At 45.2% G+C, this 16,809-nt stretch overlaps 1 protein-coding gene across 1 annotated transcript; it reads left to right on the top strand.

Moving 5' to 3' along the window:
- The first annotated feature begins 3,904 nt into the window (after positions 1-3,904).
- On the top strand, positions 3,905-16,430 carry LOC120688984 (acidic leucine-rich nuclear phosphoprotein 32 family member B-like). Its single transcript, XM_039971326.1, has 2 exons — positions 3,905-4,324; positions 16,290-16,430. The coding sequence occupies exons 1-2, from the start codon at positions 3,905-3,907 to the stop codon at positions 16,428-16,430; spliced, it is 561 nt and encodes a 186-aa protein (XP_039827260.1).
- Positions 16,431-16,809: the final 379 nt, after the last annotated feature.

Raw genomic sequence — 16,809 nt, 5'->3', positions numbered from 1 at the left:
CCGCCGAAGTGGTTGAGTAGAATACAAAAGTTGTAGAATGTTAAATTACCCCTCGGCTGTCAAAAGTTGGGAGGTTTTGGTTGAACAGAACGGGAGTTGTGATTTTGCTTGAAACAAACAACCTTCTGTCCATGTTGTTATATAATACATGCTAGTACTATTTTTCTGCATTTACTCTTTTGTATTCTGGGGCATTGTATATCACTTGCTCACAAAAGAGTTTTTGCATGTTCCAGATAGTGGGATCGACGCGTGGCAATCCGGAGGGTTTCGTGAATGCGAGTGGTAGCGGATCGCAGCAGCCGCCACCCCCACCACCAGGCTTTGCGGAAGTCCTGTCCGCCCAGACTGAGTTGCTTCGCCAACTTGTCCAAGGGCAGCAGCGAGGTGGACACCACGCCCATCAACCTCAAGCTGCTGGTTATCAGGATTTCTTTGCAACCCAGCCTCCTTTGTTCAACAGGACAGAAGAACCACTAGATGCTGATGCTTGGATTCGCACAATCGAGTCCAAGTTTGCACTACTTCTGGTGCCATGTTCGGAGGAAAATAAAGTTCGCTTTGCCGCGCAACAGCTTCACGGTTCTGCGCGTCTTTAGTGGGATAACTACCATGGCATGCTCCCGGCCGATCACATTGTCACTTGGAATGAATTCAAGGATGCATTTAGGGGTCACCATATTCCAGAGGGTCTTATGGAAAGGAAACTGAATGAGTTCCTGGCTCTTACGCAAGGGACTCGTACGGTTATCCAATATGCCCAAGCTTTCAATGGTCTCTGTCAGTACGCGGGCTATCATGCTGACACAGATGCTAAGAAGCGTGACCGCTTCCGCAGAGGACTCAATACCAAACTCAAGGAATGTATGAACCCCATTAAAGTCGATACATACAATGAGTTGGTTAATCTGGCAATTACCCAAGAAGATTGCATTGTGGCTCATCGTGCTGAGAAGAAGCGGAAGGCTCCACCTGGACCCTCGAGTGCTCAGTCATCGAGGTATCGTTTCGTGCAGAATGTTTCTCCTACAATTCCTCAGAAGGCCCCTCCGCCAGGGCGTTGGGTTTTTAGGCCGCCACAGCAGCAGAGTGTAATGCGACCCCCTGTTCCTCAGCTAACTGGTCCTAGGCCAATTGCCCCACCACCAGCCCGTCCCGGTGATAAAAATCATTGCTTCAACTGTGGGAGTTCAGCTCATTTCGCCCGAGAGTGTCCGCAGCCTAAGAGACAAAACCAGGGTCAAGGTTCTACTCAGAACAACCAGAACAAGGGAAGAAGGCAGACTATTCAGGTCAGGCAAGGGCGAGTCAACTTCACCACTCTTGCAGAACTACCTGAGGGAGCACCAGTAATGACAGGTACATTTTCTATTCATCACAAGCCTGCAGTGATATTATTCGATTCCGGTGCATCACATAGTTTCATTAGTGCAAAATTTGGTGCAAAAATGGGATTTGATTTCTATCATACGAAGGGGTCATACATGATATCAACACCCGGTGGTAAAGTTGCTTCTAATCAAATGATACGGCTTGTGCAAATCAAGCTGGGTAGTAAAATCATCAATAGCGATCTTATCATTTTAGGACTGGAAGGCCTGGATCTTATTTTGGGAATGGATTGGATGGCTCGACATGGAGTAACCCTAGACATTCCTTCCCGAGCCGTTGAAATAAACTCTCCAACCCAAGGAGCCACTACTCTTTATTTGCCCTCCCAAGAGTGCTCCAATTCTTGTGCATATGCCATGGGCGAATCCAAATTAGAAGAAATCCCAGTGGTATGCGAGTTTGCCGATGTTTTTCTAGATGACTTGCCAGGAATGCCACCGGATAGGGACATAGAGTTTGTTATTGAGTTGTAGCCTGGTACTGCAGCTATTTCAAAGAGGTCCTATAGAATGCCACCTAAGGAATTGGCCGAATTAAAGATTCAACTTCAAGAACTTCTTGACAAAGGTTTCATTCGCCCTAGTGCATCACCTTGGGGTTGTCCGGCCCTATTTGTGAAGAAAAAGGATAATAGTTTGAGGTTGTGTGTGGACTACCGGCCTCTCAATGCAGTGACAATCAAAAATAAATATCCTCTCCCCCGCATTGATGTTTTATTTGATCAGTTGGCTGGAGCTAGGGTGTTTTCAAAGTTGGATCTTCGCTCTGGATATCATCAGATCAAAATCCGACCCTGTGATATTCCTAAAACCGCCTTCTCTACAAGATATGGATTATATGAATACTTAGTCATGTCCTTTGGCCTGACAAATGCACCTGCTTATTTCATGTACCCTATGAATTCGGTGTTCATGCCTGAGCTTGACAAGTTTGTCGTGGTTTTCATTGACGACATCCTTGTTTATTCCAAGAATGAGAAGGACCATGCCAAACACTTGCGCATCGTTCTTCAGCGTCTTAGAGATCATCAGTTATATGCTAAGTTTTCCAAATGTGAATTTTGGTTAGACAGGGTGAAATTTTTGGGTCATACTATATCCAGTAAAGGTATAGCCGTTGATCCTAGTAAGGTGCAAGAAGTGATGGACTGGAAACCTCCTGCTTCTGTTCATCAAATTCGCAGTTTTCTTGGTCTAGCTGGATATTATTGTCGATTCATTCCGGACTTCTCAAAAATTGCTAAGCCTATGACCGAACTGTTGAAGAAAGGAATAAAATTTATTTGGGATGAAAGATGTGAGAAAGCTTTCCACACTCTAAGGGAGTTGCTGACTAAGGCCCCCGTCTTAGCTCAACCTGATAATGCCAAGCCCTTTGACGTGTATTATGACGCGTCGGGTACGGGTCTTGGTTGTGTGCTCATGCAAGACAATAGAGTCATTGCCTATGCTTCACGATCTCTTCGGCCACATGAGCAGAACTATACTACTCATGACCTCGAGTTAGCAGCCGTCATTCATGCTCTGAAGATTTGGAGACATTATCTTATGGGCACTCATTGCAATATCTACACAGACCATAAGAGTCTCAAATATATCTTCACCCAAGCCGATCTAAATATGAGACAAAGAAGATGGTTGGAATTAATCAAAGACTACGATCTCGAGGTGCACTACCATCCGGGCAAGGCCAATATAGTAGCGGATGCATTAAGCCGCAAAACTCATTGTAATTGCCTAGCTGTGGAATCTTATGACCAGACACTGTGTTCTGAAATGAGAAGACTAAATTTGGAAATGATTCCCCAAGGCACTTTAAACCACATTTCCATTGAACCAACCCTCCACGATCAAATTTAGACACTGTGCTCCTACAACTTGTAGTACGAACTAAGAAGCTTGAAAATTTTGTGGTGCTTGCATAGATTTGTGGAGAAATGAAATTTTTTGAGCTAAGATTTTGCTTTAGCAATTTAGACATGAGCAGATTTAGGCTATAGGTATTTGTTGTGCTAAGATTTTTCTTTAGCAACTTAGACATGAGCAGATTTTGGCTTTAGGAATTTGTTGAGCTAAGAGTATTCATATATAAGATATATGAGCACTTTCTGTAGGTATTTAGGCTGTAGTTTGAGGGCACATAGCATTATAGACTACTTCTTTCTGCTTTAATTAATAGTGGCTTTGTCTCTTATTTTTAGATCTCTGAATATACCTAGACATGGACAAATTAATTCGGTTCTTTCACGGGGGTATGGTTAAGGAAAATGGAGAGTTTGAAAATATGATAGAGGATGTCGAACTTTTCGATTGTTCTCCATCGTTCACGGATTTAGTAGACCGAGTTATTGCAAAGCATTCTTGTGGCATAGATGAAATATCTCTGAGGGGCAGATTTGATTATGGTAAAGCTAGAGCACATTATGTTATATTGACATTGGACATTAGAATCAGAGATGCATTGGAGAAAGTATAAGGATATAGTAGTGCGTGCAAATGTGGTTTGTTGGGAGATGGTTGTTGAAATAACACGTAGATCTAGATCACAAGAACCAGTTGGAAGAGTAGATGAAGTTCCATTTCGTATTGAGAATATAACTCAAGAGTCAATCGTTGTAGAAGATGTCCCAAATTTCACTTGTGCTAGTGAATTTATTGCGGATTATGATATGGTCGTCGCTTCCGATCATTTCGACAGTGGTACCTTTGAGGAGGAGGATGACAGAGGTGCTAGAGAGGATGATGATGTTTCTTTAGGTTCTGAGGACAATGAATACGATAGTAGCGATGACGATGACGATGATGAAGACACCGGGGAAGAAGAACCGGAGGGTAATGCTAGTGTGCCCCAAGCAGAGCAGGAAAATGATGATGGCAATGGATCCAGCGCTAGTGACGAGGAAATAAGTGGTGATGAGGAGTGTAGGGATGGGGTAATGGGTCGGGCAGTTAATAACGCTGAGGCATGATTTAGTTATACCGCTGAAGAGTTGCACATGATGAAGCTAGCCCACGTTGAAGTCCCGGCGGTTTCAAATGCTAAGGATCTTAGCAGGATCCATAGAGCCATTTGTGACTCATATATTTTTGAAAGCGAATCTGTAAGGGCATGAAGTTCAATTCACTTATAGAGTTACAGTTTTTCTTAGCTGATTATGATGTACGTCATCATCGTTCATTTAATATAGTTTATTCGGATAAGAGTGTACGGTATGATGTGATATGTGCTATGTGCTATGAAGCAGGAGCACAGCCAAGAGCGCAGGCAAGGATGGAGCGCGGGGCCGGTGCACTATAGCTTGTACGGAGCATGACGTCATCTCCAGGCGTTGAGTGGGGGAGCTCCATTCTGCGAGCTTCGCCTCCCAGGGGAACGATGCTGTGCTGGTGAGCTGCCCGCTGCTCCCGGCGAGCTCCGCCGGACCGAATCGCCGCAGGCGCGGCCCCAGCAAGCTCGGCAAGGCGGCAGCCCCTGGCGAACTCGGCCAGTGTCACCATTTTTTCATTTATTTAGTTATAGATATAATATTAGCTTTCCATTTTTTTCACAGAATTTTGTTCTCCTCTTTTTCATTTTGATGTTTTCTCAAACAATTTATTTTTATAATTTCGTTTATAATTTTTACTTCCCAACTTTTGCTACCATATTTCTCTCTTTCCCAATTTTTTCCTCATCTTTCTCCAATATTTTTATTTTGATTTTTTTCTCGCATCTTGTTTTGTTCTTTAACTTTTTTCCTTGCTTGATTTTATGTTTCTGAACACTTTTGTTACATGATTTTGTTTCATTATAGTTAAAGACTAGATAGTTTTTTTCGAAAGTTTGCATTTTTTTCAGTTTTTATTTTAAAAAAAAACTTGAGTTCAAGCAAAAATCTATAATTTATTTGTGCATGCCGTTTTTAGATGCTAATATCTATACGATAAAGATCGAAAATAATTGAAAATGTTTCTCATCCAAACTGAGCTTGTCGCGACCCCCGCTTACACATGAGCCACATGTGGTACAATTTCAGTCCCAGGAGGCTGGTACACACATTTCGGCAGATTGTATCATTGCCGATTGTATGACAGCGGTTTATGGATTTCAATCCAAAATAAAAGTAGCATAGAAAGAAAGAAAGAAAGTGCTAAGGCAAAAAAATCATTGATGAAGCAGTCAACATCGCAACTCAGCATCATGAAGGTCCACACCATAGACAAGTCGGGTGCGGACGCAACGACTACGGGTAGACTTCTCCGGCGTAGAACCGTCTCTGTAAACACAGGCAAGGGTGAGTACAAAAGTACTCAGCAAGACCAACCCCGCCCTACGGAGGGGGATAAAAAAATTCATGCATAATGGAGTACAAGGAAGTGGCTAGGGTTTATTTTGCAAAAAAGCAAGTTTTTACCCATGCAATGTTAATTTTGTAAAGGCATTTTAGTAAAAGAGTAATATAGTCATATTTATAAGTATTTTTAAAAAGAAGTGAGTTCAACTTTTAATGCTACCGGACACCCTGTCCACAGTAGCCCACGGCACTCTTGCCGGACATTTCCAAAAACCAGTCCCAAATCCCATTTTTTTTTCAAAAAGATTTTAAAAGTTCTAAAACTGGCGACTAGTACAAGCGCTCTTGACCGTGAGCACGGCTATTTGAATAGTTTTACACTCTGCAGAGGTCGTACACTTTACACACATGACATGTTTCGCTTTGACGCCAGCGCGGGATCAGCGTGCATATACACAATTCCTTAGATGTGTCGGCAAGTTAACATGACAGAGCCGTTACATCAGCCGAACCCAAAATATACTACACGACAGACTACCGGAGTATCACGGCTCCGTACGTTTGACCGGGTTAGCTACCCCGACACCGACAAACTCCTCGAGCACTCGAGCGGTAGCATCCTCTCGAGCCGACTGATTTAATAAGCTAAGGCCAGTGCCCATTTAGCCGTATGGTTGCACTGTAATAATTGACTAGAATTCTGCCAATTACCGGTCCTTAATCGAGACAAGGCGGACAACTACAAGACCGTACCACACAGACTCGAGTCCAATCTCTAGTGGTCCCACACATGGACCCTATTCTGCCCCATCTGTGGGTACTCACCATCATCGTTCTCATGTTCATTATACTTTTTTAAAAATTTAACTCACACCTTTTAAAAACAACCATCCTATTTTTCTCATTTGTAAATGATTGCATTTGGTAAATAACAGTGAGTAATATTGCATAAATAAATCCTAAGCATGCTAGTATCATTTATCAAGGCATTCATCTAAACAGAGCTAATCATGTTTAGAGATAAATCTTAGGTTGTCAAGGGATAATCAGGATATAAACAATAGCAAGGTATGGCCTTTCAAATGGGTATTTAACTACATCAAGCAGTAAAATAGTTCAAGATTTCATATACAAATTGAATGCACTTTTAAATAGACATCTACGGGTTGTGTTTAAAAACTGGGATAAGCATGAGCAAAAGGGAAAAGGTTGGACTTGCCTTCGCTCAACAAACGGGTAGTTTGACTCGCTGTACGTGTTTCGATTTCCGGCTCGCGGTACTAGTTCTCGTGCTCGCGGTACGTACTCCGAGCTTCTGCTTGCGGTACGAACTTCCTAACTCACGGCACCGGACTCCAAGCTTCTTCTCGTCGTCGTTCGCGAACCCTCGACGACTATTACGCGGCACAAATCAAATAAACAAAGCATACATAAATGTAAACTGAACTCTATAAATTATAAAATTAACAAAGACAGTTAGAGCTAGATTTCTAGATAAATTTAGGAAGATGAATCAGGCTAGATAGCATGTTGTGCTTACCAAGAGCACGATGAGCAGCTCATCAGAATGAGAGAGCGACGAGCAAATCCTTGCTCTGGCGGAAAAGATAGGGCGAGTGAACTCAGGTTGGGAAGGTAGCCGGGTTGGTCGGAAATGAGTTTGGAGTGATGGAGGAGCTACGCGAATGCGCCTTTTATCGACCAAGAGGAGGCAGTGGCCGACAATGGCGTGACGGGGTACTGGTGCAAGAACAGAAATAATGCTGTGGCGAAGAGCGGTGTTGTCATCACACGCGCGACGAGATGGCAAAGCCAGCGTGGGTGGCAAAGCATCATGGTGTCACAGTGCGGAGCGGCGTCGAAAGCTGCCGGACAGTGATGTGCGGTCTCATCGTGGGGCCATAGTGTCGCGACATGCGTGAGTGCGGTTCACACATGTCGTGGGCTCAGCGAAAGGGGATGGCGCCGCGAGGGGCGCCTTGAGTAGGAGGTTGGCGCGTGGCAACGAGTCGGCAATGTTTCGTTCGGCGAACGGCTCGACATCTGTTCTACCGAACAAAAGCGTGCCATGTGCATGGTTGGATAGATTGTAACTTTAGATTATTTATGGAAAAAGAACGGTTGTGTAGGCTTGCGCTCGTGGTGTCCAGCGACGACTGGTCCACGACGACTTGGCTCATGCCCGGGGCGTGCGAGGACGGTGGCAATCGTGATGGCCTCCGGCAGCATGCATGCGCACGGTGCCCGGCATGGCCGGTTTGTGATGTGCCCGCCCGCGGGGAAAGAGCGGGGCAGAGCGGCCGTGGTACCGCAGGTAGGCTTGGCAAGGCCAATCGTGCATTCGCGGTGACTAGCTACAGCTAGCTCGCGTCGCGACATCGGCGATGACGGAACGGTGTGCCTGTTTGGTCTGGGTCTGGGCGTGTTCCATACTTGGTCGTGGCGGACCTGCATCTGTGGCAGCGGTGTGTCAGTGTGCTGCAAGGACATGTTCAGCTTCCTTGTGCTCGTGGCCGTTGACGTCGTTGTTGCTCCCGGCAATGGCTTCAGCTCGGTGTCGTCGTCTTGACATTGTGGCAGAGCAGCTCGGCTAGGTTGAGCGGCGCAGAGGCAGGGCCTTTGGCCGTGCGCAGGCACGCAACTCAGGTTGGGCTTTGAGGAGTAAAGGGAGTGCCTTGCGGCCAAGGGTGAGTACGCGCGCACGGGCTCACGGCATGGCTGAGGCCGCGGCGCAGCCGAGACGCTCGCGAAACGCCGGCAAGGCCAGACCGCAGCAGCGTCTGGCTGCAGCGAGGAAACGCATGGTGATGGTGTTCGGTTCCTGCACAAGAACACAGAACAGGGGTCCTAGGCTCTATGGAGGTGTCATCGGCGGTCGTAGCTCACTTCGGCAGCACTAGGACGTCGGGAGCGGGACGGCACTCACCGTGGGTCGACGGTGAAGGCGTGGCCGGCGCGATGGAGGCTTGCGGTACAACGACACTCGGCTCGGCGGCGGCAGCTCGGGCTGGGTTGTTGGTGAGGTCGGGGCTACGGCTCGGTGGCCATCGGTGACTCGGCGTCGGCGTCCGTATCGGCGTCCTCGAGCTCACGGTGGTCGCCGTCATCGTGGTGCTGCTTCGCTTGGTGGAGAGACGAAGAAATTGGAGATCGAGAGAAGGAGCTCCCCTGGTGCTCGCAGGGGACAAGGAAATCAGACGAGATAGAAGCAGGGTTAACCATTTCGTTTTCCGGTCAAATCCCGGTGTTTAGCGGAAACGGAATTCCGTTCCGAAATTTCGGTAAATTTCGGCGAATTTCGTTGAATTTCGGTCGAAATTTGTTGAATTTTGAATTTGAAAACGAAATATACCGAAAAATACCGAAATTTCGGATCCCGGTAACTAGCGGAAACGAAAAATTTTCCGAAATTTCGGCGAAATTTCGCCGAAATTGTTAACCCTGGATAGAAGGCAGGGTGCATGTGAGTGGGAGACAGTGTGCATGTGTGCAGGAGTGAGAGTGCATGTGTGCATGCATGTGTGCTGGGAGTGAGACGTGTGAGAGTTAATGTTGTGTTGTGTGTGTACGTGAGTGTGCAGGGAGTGAGAGAGAGAACAGAGTATGACCGACAGAGAGAGAATATCAGAGAAGGAAGGGTGCGCTTGGCTTGCTGCTGCTGATTGCTCTGCTCTGATTTGCTTTGCTCGGTGAAGAGAAAATCAGATAGGGGTTGTGTTTAATTACAAAATTTTTCTCTCCAAACTTCACTATTCATCTATCACATCAAATCTTTTATTTTATACATGGAGCATTAAATGTACATAAATAAAAAAATTAATTATATAGTTTTCATGTACACGACGAAACGAATCTTTTGAGTTTAGTTAGGTCATAGTAGGACAACAATTATCACAAACAAACGAAAAATACTACAGTGTCTGATGTGATCATTTTTACCACTATTTTACGGATCTAAACACACCCACGGAGAGAGAGCATTGAAAAGATGCAGCGCTGCTTGCTGGATTGCTCACGCAGAGGAGGGAAAAGAATGGAGGGAGCTGCTGTTTGCTTGCTGCAGTGGAGGGAAGAACAGAGAAGAGTGCAGCAGGGTGCATGGCACGGGAGAGAGAAAAAAATAAATGCTGCTGCTGCTTACGCTGTGTGTGCACCAACGGAGGGAGAGAGCAGGGCTGGGCATTCGGTTAGTGCGGTTAAATCGGTTCGGTTAATTCGGTTTTGAAATATTTCGGTTATGACAAACTCTTAACCGAAATTGTAGCTAGAAATCTTTTAACCGCGTAAATTCGGTTGCGGTTAAATCGGTTCGGTTTTTTGGTTAACCGTAATGTATACAATACATAAATAACAAGCAAATTAGAATGAAATTATGACATCAACTACAAGCTATTGGCCACTAAAATAAGCTTAGAAAGCTAGAAAAACAATTAATGTAGCCTCACTTAGATATCTTAATTATGAAAACCAATAATTCTTGATATCTCACATGATTATACATATATTTAAGACATAAGATAAATACATATTACACTCAACTTGCTAAATCGGTTAATTCGGTTAAATCGGTTAGTGGCACATCAAAACCGAAATAATATGCGGTTAAAGAATATCTCAAAAAATTTAACCGCAAAATTAACCGTTAACCGAATTAACCGACTTTTGCGGTTAAAGCGGTTCGGTTCGGTTCGGTTAATCGGTTTCGGTTATATTTTGCCCACCCTTAGGAGAGAGAGTTAATGCTGCCTACACTGTGGCCTTTTGTCCCGGATGGAGAGAGAAGGATATGCTAGCTGGTTGTGTTGGGTCTGTTATTGCTCACGTGTGTGCATATGTGTGCTTAGGAGAGAGTAATTAGAAAAAAGGATAGCGATTTGATAATGGTTGTTAGAAAGAAATTAGATAATTTAAGTTTGAAAGGAATTTTTCATGCAAAGTAAGATGAGCTCAATAGTCTTAAAATTAGATTTTTGAGAATTTTGAATTCAAACAATTTTATTTTTATTATTTTTTTGTGTGAGATTTTGGACTGTTACAGAGCTCACCGTACTTTTCATATTGGACCCATCTGTCGGGTGTGAGGGAAGTGGAAAGAGGTGCAAACTCATAAAAATCGCAAGTTGGAGGATATTTGTGCCAAAAACTTAATTTTTTTCCGTACCACAGGGATTCTTTAACCGTCCGCCGTACCCTTCTCTCCCGAAACCCCTGTCCGCCTGTCGGAGTTCTTTTCCGCTCGTTGCTCGTTTCTTGCTTCGGCCGTGTTTAGTTTCCACCCTGTAAACATAAAAACAAAAAAACGTAAATTTTTGCGATAGAATCTTGCTAATTTGAAGTACTAAATGAAGTCTATTTACAAAATTTTTTCCATAGATGGGCTGTAAATCGCGAGACGAATCTAATGAGCCTACTTAATCCATGATTTGCAACAGTAATGCTACAGTAACCATCCAATAATTATTGATTAATCATAAATTAATTAGCATCATTAGATTCGTCTCGCGATTTACAACACATCTGTATAAAAAGTTTTGTAAATAAACTTCATTTAGTATTTCAAATTAGTAAAATTCCGTTGAAAAAAATTTTGCGTTTACACGGCAGGAAACTAAACACGGCCTTTGCTTCTATTGGTCTGCACAGGAACTCGCAGCCACGACCGCAGCCACGCACCACCCGAGACGGCGTGCAGCGCGCGAGATCGTGCGGGGGCCGGGGGGAAGGAGGCCAGCCACAGCTGCGTGTGCCAGCTCACTGTGCTCGAAGCAGGTGCCAGCTTGTGGCAGCGTGTGCAGACCCTCACGGCGTTCTCCCCTTCCTCCTCATCGCACACAAAAATCTTAGAGCTCATGCCGCCTCTCTCTCCCCGCAGGTGGAAGCAACGTTTGGCCCAAACGCACATCTTCGCCACCTCCTGCCGCTCGCATGCAGCTACGTTTGGTAGCTTCGCTGACCTGAGTGATAGCTCAGCTAGGCAGCTTGCTAAATCCAGATAAGCTAACATGTTTAGTTCTCAAAAAATTTCAAAATTTTATGTCAAATCGAATTTTTGAACACATACATAAAGTATTAAATATAATTTAAAAAATAATTAATTGTATAGTTTAGCGGTAAATGATGAAATAAATCTTTTGAGACTAATTAATTTATGATTGAACACTAATTACTAAATAAAAACTAAAATACTACAGTATCCGAACCAAAAAATTTGACAAACTAAACACTCCCTAAGCTTGCAACCAGGCAACCAGCCCGTTTGGTTGTTTTGCCGAGCTAGCCCCATCGTTTAGTTGTGACTGAAATTTGCCAACCTTGCCGCACAGCGCATTGATTGGTTTCTTCGGCCTTGCAGCTTGTCAGATTTGGAGGCAGCAAAAGGGCTATGGGTGTGTTTAGTTCCCACCAAATTTCCAAATTTTCCATCACATCTATCACATCTCCTATCACATCGAAACATTAAATATAGTAAATAACACATGCATGGAGTACTAAATGTAGTTAAATAAAAAACTAATTGCATAGTTTTGATATACGTTGCGAGACGAATCTTTTGAGCCTAGTTAGGTCATGGTAGGACAATATTTACCACAAACAAACAAAAAGTGCTACAATATGCTACAGTGCTGATGTGGCTTTTTCTCCCCTTTTCACCTCATCTAAACACAGCCTATGAATTTCGTCCGTTTGTGAAATCTGTTTGTGAAATCTTGATGTGATGTTTTACCAAGGCTACACCATGCCTCGATTTACGGTGAAGACCGGAAGCGAGCCGACAGGTCCAGTAAACGGAGGAAGAGAACAGTACGGAGAGCGAGATGATGATTCATAATATCCGCTGACCTTATTGTTTCTTTTCATAAACAAAAAAAAGGAACAAGTCTTGACCAAATAGAAAAAGAATACAATCCTGTTTTTCTTTAGTACCGAGAACAGGACGTTGCAGACTTTATGCTGTATGCACAGGGCACATAAATTATGGCCCTATTTAGATTCCAAATAATATCACATCAAATATTTAGATACATGTATGTAGTACTAAATAAAATATATTTACAAAAAAAATTGCACGGATGGGCTGTAAATCGCGAGATGAATCTAATAAGCCTACTTAATTTATAATTTGCAACAGTGATACTACAGTAATCATCCGCTAATTATAGATTAATCGTGGATTAATTAGGCTCATTACATTCGTCTCGCGAGTTACAATCCATCGCTGCAAAAAATTTTATAAATAGACTTTATTTAGTACTCCGAAATAGTAAGATTTCGTATCCAAAAATTTTGGCCAAAAAAACTAAACAAAGCCTATAAACATCGAGCACGACCGGTGCTCACACCGGTTTCAAATTTCATCGAAGAAACTACACAACAAAACATCTTCACCATTGCAGGATGAGAACTCAGAAACTGCTGGACTGCAAACCGCCGAGATTAAATCAGGATATACTCAACAGTAACAATGGGTGATAAGGTGGATAGTAGTATGGGCAACCGACATAACAGAACGCACTTGCGTCTAGCTAGTTTCTTTAAAAAATTTCAAGTTACCTATTTTTTCTATAAAAAATTCAAATTACATATTTTTCACACTGTAAAAGTTTCTCTATGTATAATTTTTTTAGAAATCAAATCAAGAATCTAAAAAAATTTATACAACTACCGCAGAAAATTTTTCTGAGGCGGGCATAATCGATTTACTGAGGCGGTTTTAACAACCGCCTCGGACCAAAGGTCACAGTTAATGAGATCCTTTCCAAGGCGCTTGTATGACCGTCTCAATTAATCAAATAAAAAACAAAAAGAAAAAAAGAAAACCCGCCCCGCGTCGTCACCGTCGGCGGATCCGCCCCGCGCCGCTGTCGGCGAATCTGCCCCTCCCGCTGCCGCCGCCGCAGCGTCCAAGCCCACGGCCACTGCACCACCGCGGGATATCCGGACCCGTCGCCGTCGGATCCGACCACCCTGTGCCTGAACCTGCCATCGCCGAGCCCGTGGTCGCTGCGCCGCCGCCAGATCCGGCTGCCCCACGCCCGAGGCCACGGCCGCCATGCCTGTTGCCGCCGTGCCTACTACCGCTGCTGCCGAGGGGAGAGAGAGAGGCGCGGGAGGGGAGGGAGAGAGAGTGGAGAGAGGAGATAATTTTTGGACAACAAAAGAATTAATTATGCAATTAATAAGATAAACACATATTTAATAGACCAAAAAATAATATAATTGTTTTGGGATAAAACATATTTTTAACAGCTAGAGAACATCAATACAAAACCAACAAAATTTGTTTCACATCAATCGGAGCTATATTCGTTTTTATATGAATTTTACAAGATAATGCAAGCTTATGCACTTAAACAAACAAACTCCTTCTGTGCTGCTAAAATAAATCCGAATTCTCTGGGTATGGAATCGGAAACTCCGGGTTTCGCTGACCCAGACACTCCGGAAAAACATCCGGAAACTCCGAAAATGACCCAGAAACTCTGGGTTTAAGCCCGAAAACTCCGACCGGTGAACAATAAGCTCGCCGCCAGCGATCTCGACCACAGTTTTGGATGGGGTTTGTTCCTAGAGGTTCCTGGGGGTATGTGTAACAACCTGACCTAGGAAAATGGCTAAGATCCACTCTGCACGTTGAATGGACCACACCTGCTAATTAACTCTCTTGCGCTTTCGTCCTCGCTTCGCGCAAAAGGTTGCAACCGAAGTTAACTAGTTTCCTCAAGCCACCTATTTAAGCTGGTCTACATCACTTTGCCTCTCCAATATGGGACTAAAGTTACTCTCCCTAGCACCTTGCACACACACATATGCATAAGGCCTATTTTGACCCAACAGGCCTTTTGGGCTGGGCTGTTACAGTGTGTGGAGTTTATTTTGGTAGCTGGAACATACATGTATTGGGGTTTCAAAGTTCTAGATCGTCAATGATGAAAAGGCCACTGGTTGGGGTGCTCCCGCCCAGGGTTCAAACCCTGGGTGCCGCACCTAATTAAGCTTTAGGGGTTTCCAAGTATTTCTATCAAAAAATATGGTGAAAAGGCCATGAATGGGCTAAGGAGCTTGATCGAGGGCAAAGGAAGGAAGGTGAACGGCGAGAGGGGCTCACCGGTGACGAGTAGAGCGCGAGTAAGGAGCCACTTGTTGGAGTAGAGCGGCGTTGGTGTAGATCGGGTCGAGTTCATCCTTGAGGGCTTGTGGAAGATGAAGGGTTGGAGGGGGGAGGGAGAGCTCCTCCATGGCTTGGAGTTAGAGAGAGAGTGAGGGAAGCGAATGAGGGAGTGAGAGAGAGAGAGTGAGTAGGGAGGGGGTGTGCTAGTGGAGGTGAACTTGGGCTGACACGTGGACCTGACGGGGTGTACGTGGCAGCCATGTGATGCGTATTTGACACGAGTTATTTTTTTGCCCGCCTCAGAGTTGATAGAAAAAGGTCGAAGTAAATCATTTTTTTGTAGTAGTGATATCTACTAAATTTTTATTTATAAAAAGTTTTAGTTTCGGTTTCTATGCACAGAGTTTGAAATTTACTATTATTTTCGCTCCCACCCAAATGTTACACTCAATTCCCCCAAATCCCGAGAAAAATAGTAGGTGCCTGAAAGAAAAAACAATAAGGCGGGTGTGACAGGGGATTTTGTGCGGGGTATCGGGGGAATCCAAATCGCGGCTCACGCGATTTTGGTTTCCGGAAAAAGAATGGGTGGAAATCTACATGTTATCTAAAATCGCCTATCCGGACGGAAAGTCACGTAAACTAAAATGGCCCTCCACACGAGGAACAAAGAAAAATAAGAAAGCAAGCAAAGAAAGAAAACTAAAAAGACTTAACTTCTTCCATGTTCTTGCTTCCACCTAGCAACAGGATCCGACGGTGTTCTTGGGGGCTTGCCGCAGGAGTCGCCGTCGGGGTGATGCGGGGCAAGACCCACATTTTCCAGACAGACCAATGGATGCCACATAGACATACAGACTGATGGATGCCGAGCTACATACGGGCGCGAGCATTGGATGGAGCTGCGCCTGTGCATGTGGTTGCAAAGGCGCCGCCACCGAGCATCAGCTCGTTGAACGAACAAGGTGGAGGGACCACCGTCGAGGGGTGCCGCCGCCGAGCAGTATCTCGTCGAGCGAGCAAGAGGGAGGGAGCACCGCCAAGGGGAATAGGTTGGTGGGCAGCAGCACGTTGAGCGATCAAGGCGGAGGGAGCGGCGCAGGAGGGCACAGCAGTGGCGCGGGGGCGAGAGCGCGAGAATGGCGAGTGGGAGCGGTTGGGCAAAGATAGCTAGCTCGGATATTAATTTTAACGAAGTTTCTCTATTTTTAGCTATCCTATCTAATTTAAAAAGATTTTTGGAGATGCTCTTAATAGCATGAAGTGCCCGATACTGAGTTTACAGTTAACCGTGACTACGGCAACTTACGGTCGATTCTTTTTCCTTCCCCTTCCCCGCACCTTTCCCCTTCCTTTCCTTCCCATTCTCTCTCGACGGGTCGGGATCCTGACTAGTTGCTGCCGCCGCCGGCGTGCCTCCCCGCTGCCGCCTCCCCGCCGACGCCGCCGCTCCCCTTCCTCCCCGAAGCCACGCTCCCTTCCCTGCCCTGAGTCGGCTCCCTTTCCTCCCTGAAGCCGTCGCGCCTCCCCCTGCGGCCGCCGCCGCGCGCCGTCGCTGGACCGCCTTCATGGGACGCCGCGCGCTCCCCCGCCGGCGGCGCCGCTGAATCCGCCTCCCTCGGCCTCCGCGTGCTCACCCGTCGCCCGCCGCTGTGAGATCCCGCCTCCCCTGGGCCGCCGCGCGCCACCGGATCCGCCTCCCTGCGCTGTGCGGCGGGGATGCGCGGCGCGGTGGGCGCCGACAGGGAGGCGGTGCCACGGGCCGGCGGCGTCGGTGGGGCAGCTAGGTTTTTTCTTTTTTTATTTTTTTTGATATAACAATTTTTTTTACCAACCAAAATTTTACCCGAACTTTTTTTTTCTTTTTGGTTTTGATGCAATTTTTTTTAGTCTAAGCATTTTTTGTTTTCGGATGCGAAATTTTTTTACCAATTTTTTTCTATTCTGGATGCAAAATTTTTCTTTACAAAATTTCTCAAATTTTTGTGTCTAATTTTTTCTCGTCAAAAATTTTTCTCTCCAAAATTTCTCTTAG

The sequence above is a fragment of the Panicum virgatum genome, chromosome 9N, assembly GCF_016808335.1.
Source record: "Panicum virgatum strain AP13 chromosome 9N, P.virgatum_v5, whole genome shotgun sequence".
Taxonomy (NCBI): Eukaryota; Viridiplantae; Streptophyta; class Magnoliopsida; order Poales; family Poaceae; genus Panicum; species Panicum virgatum.
This window is presented reverse-complemented; position numbering and strand designations above follow the sequence as displayed.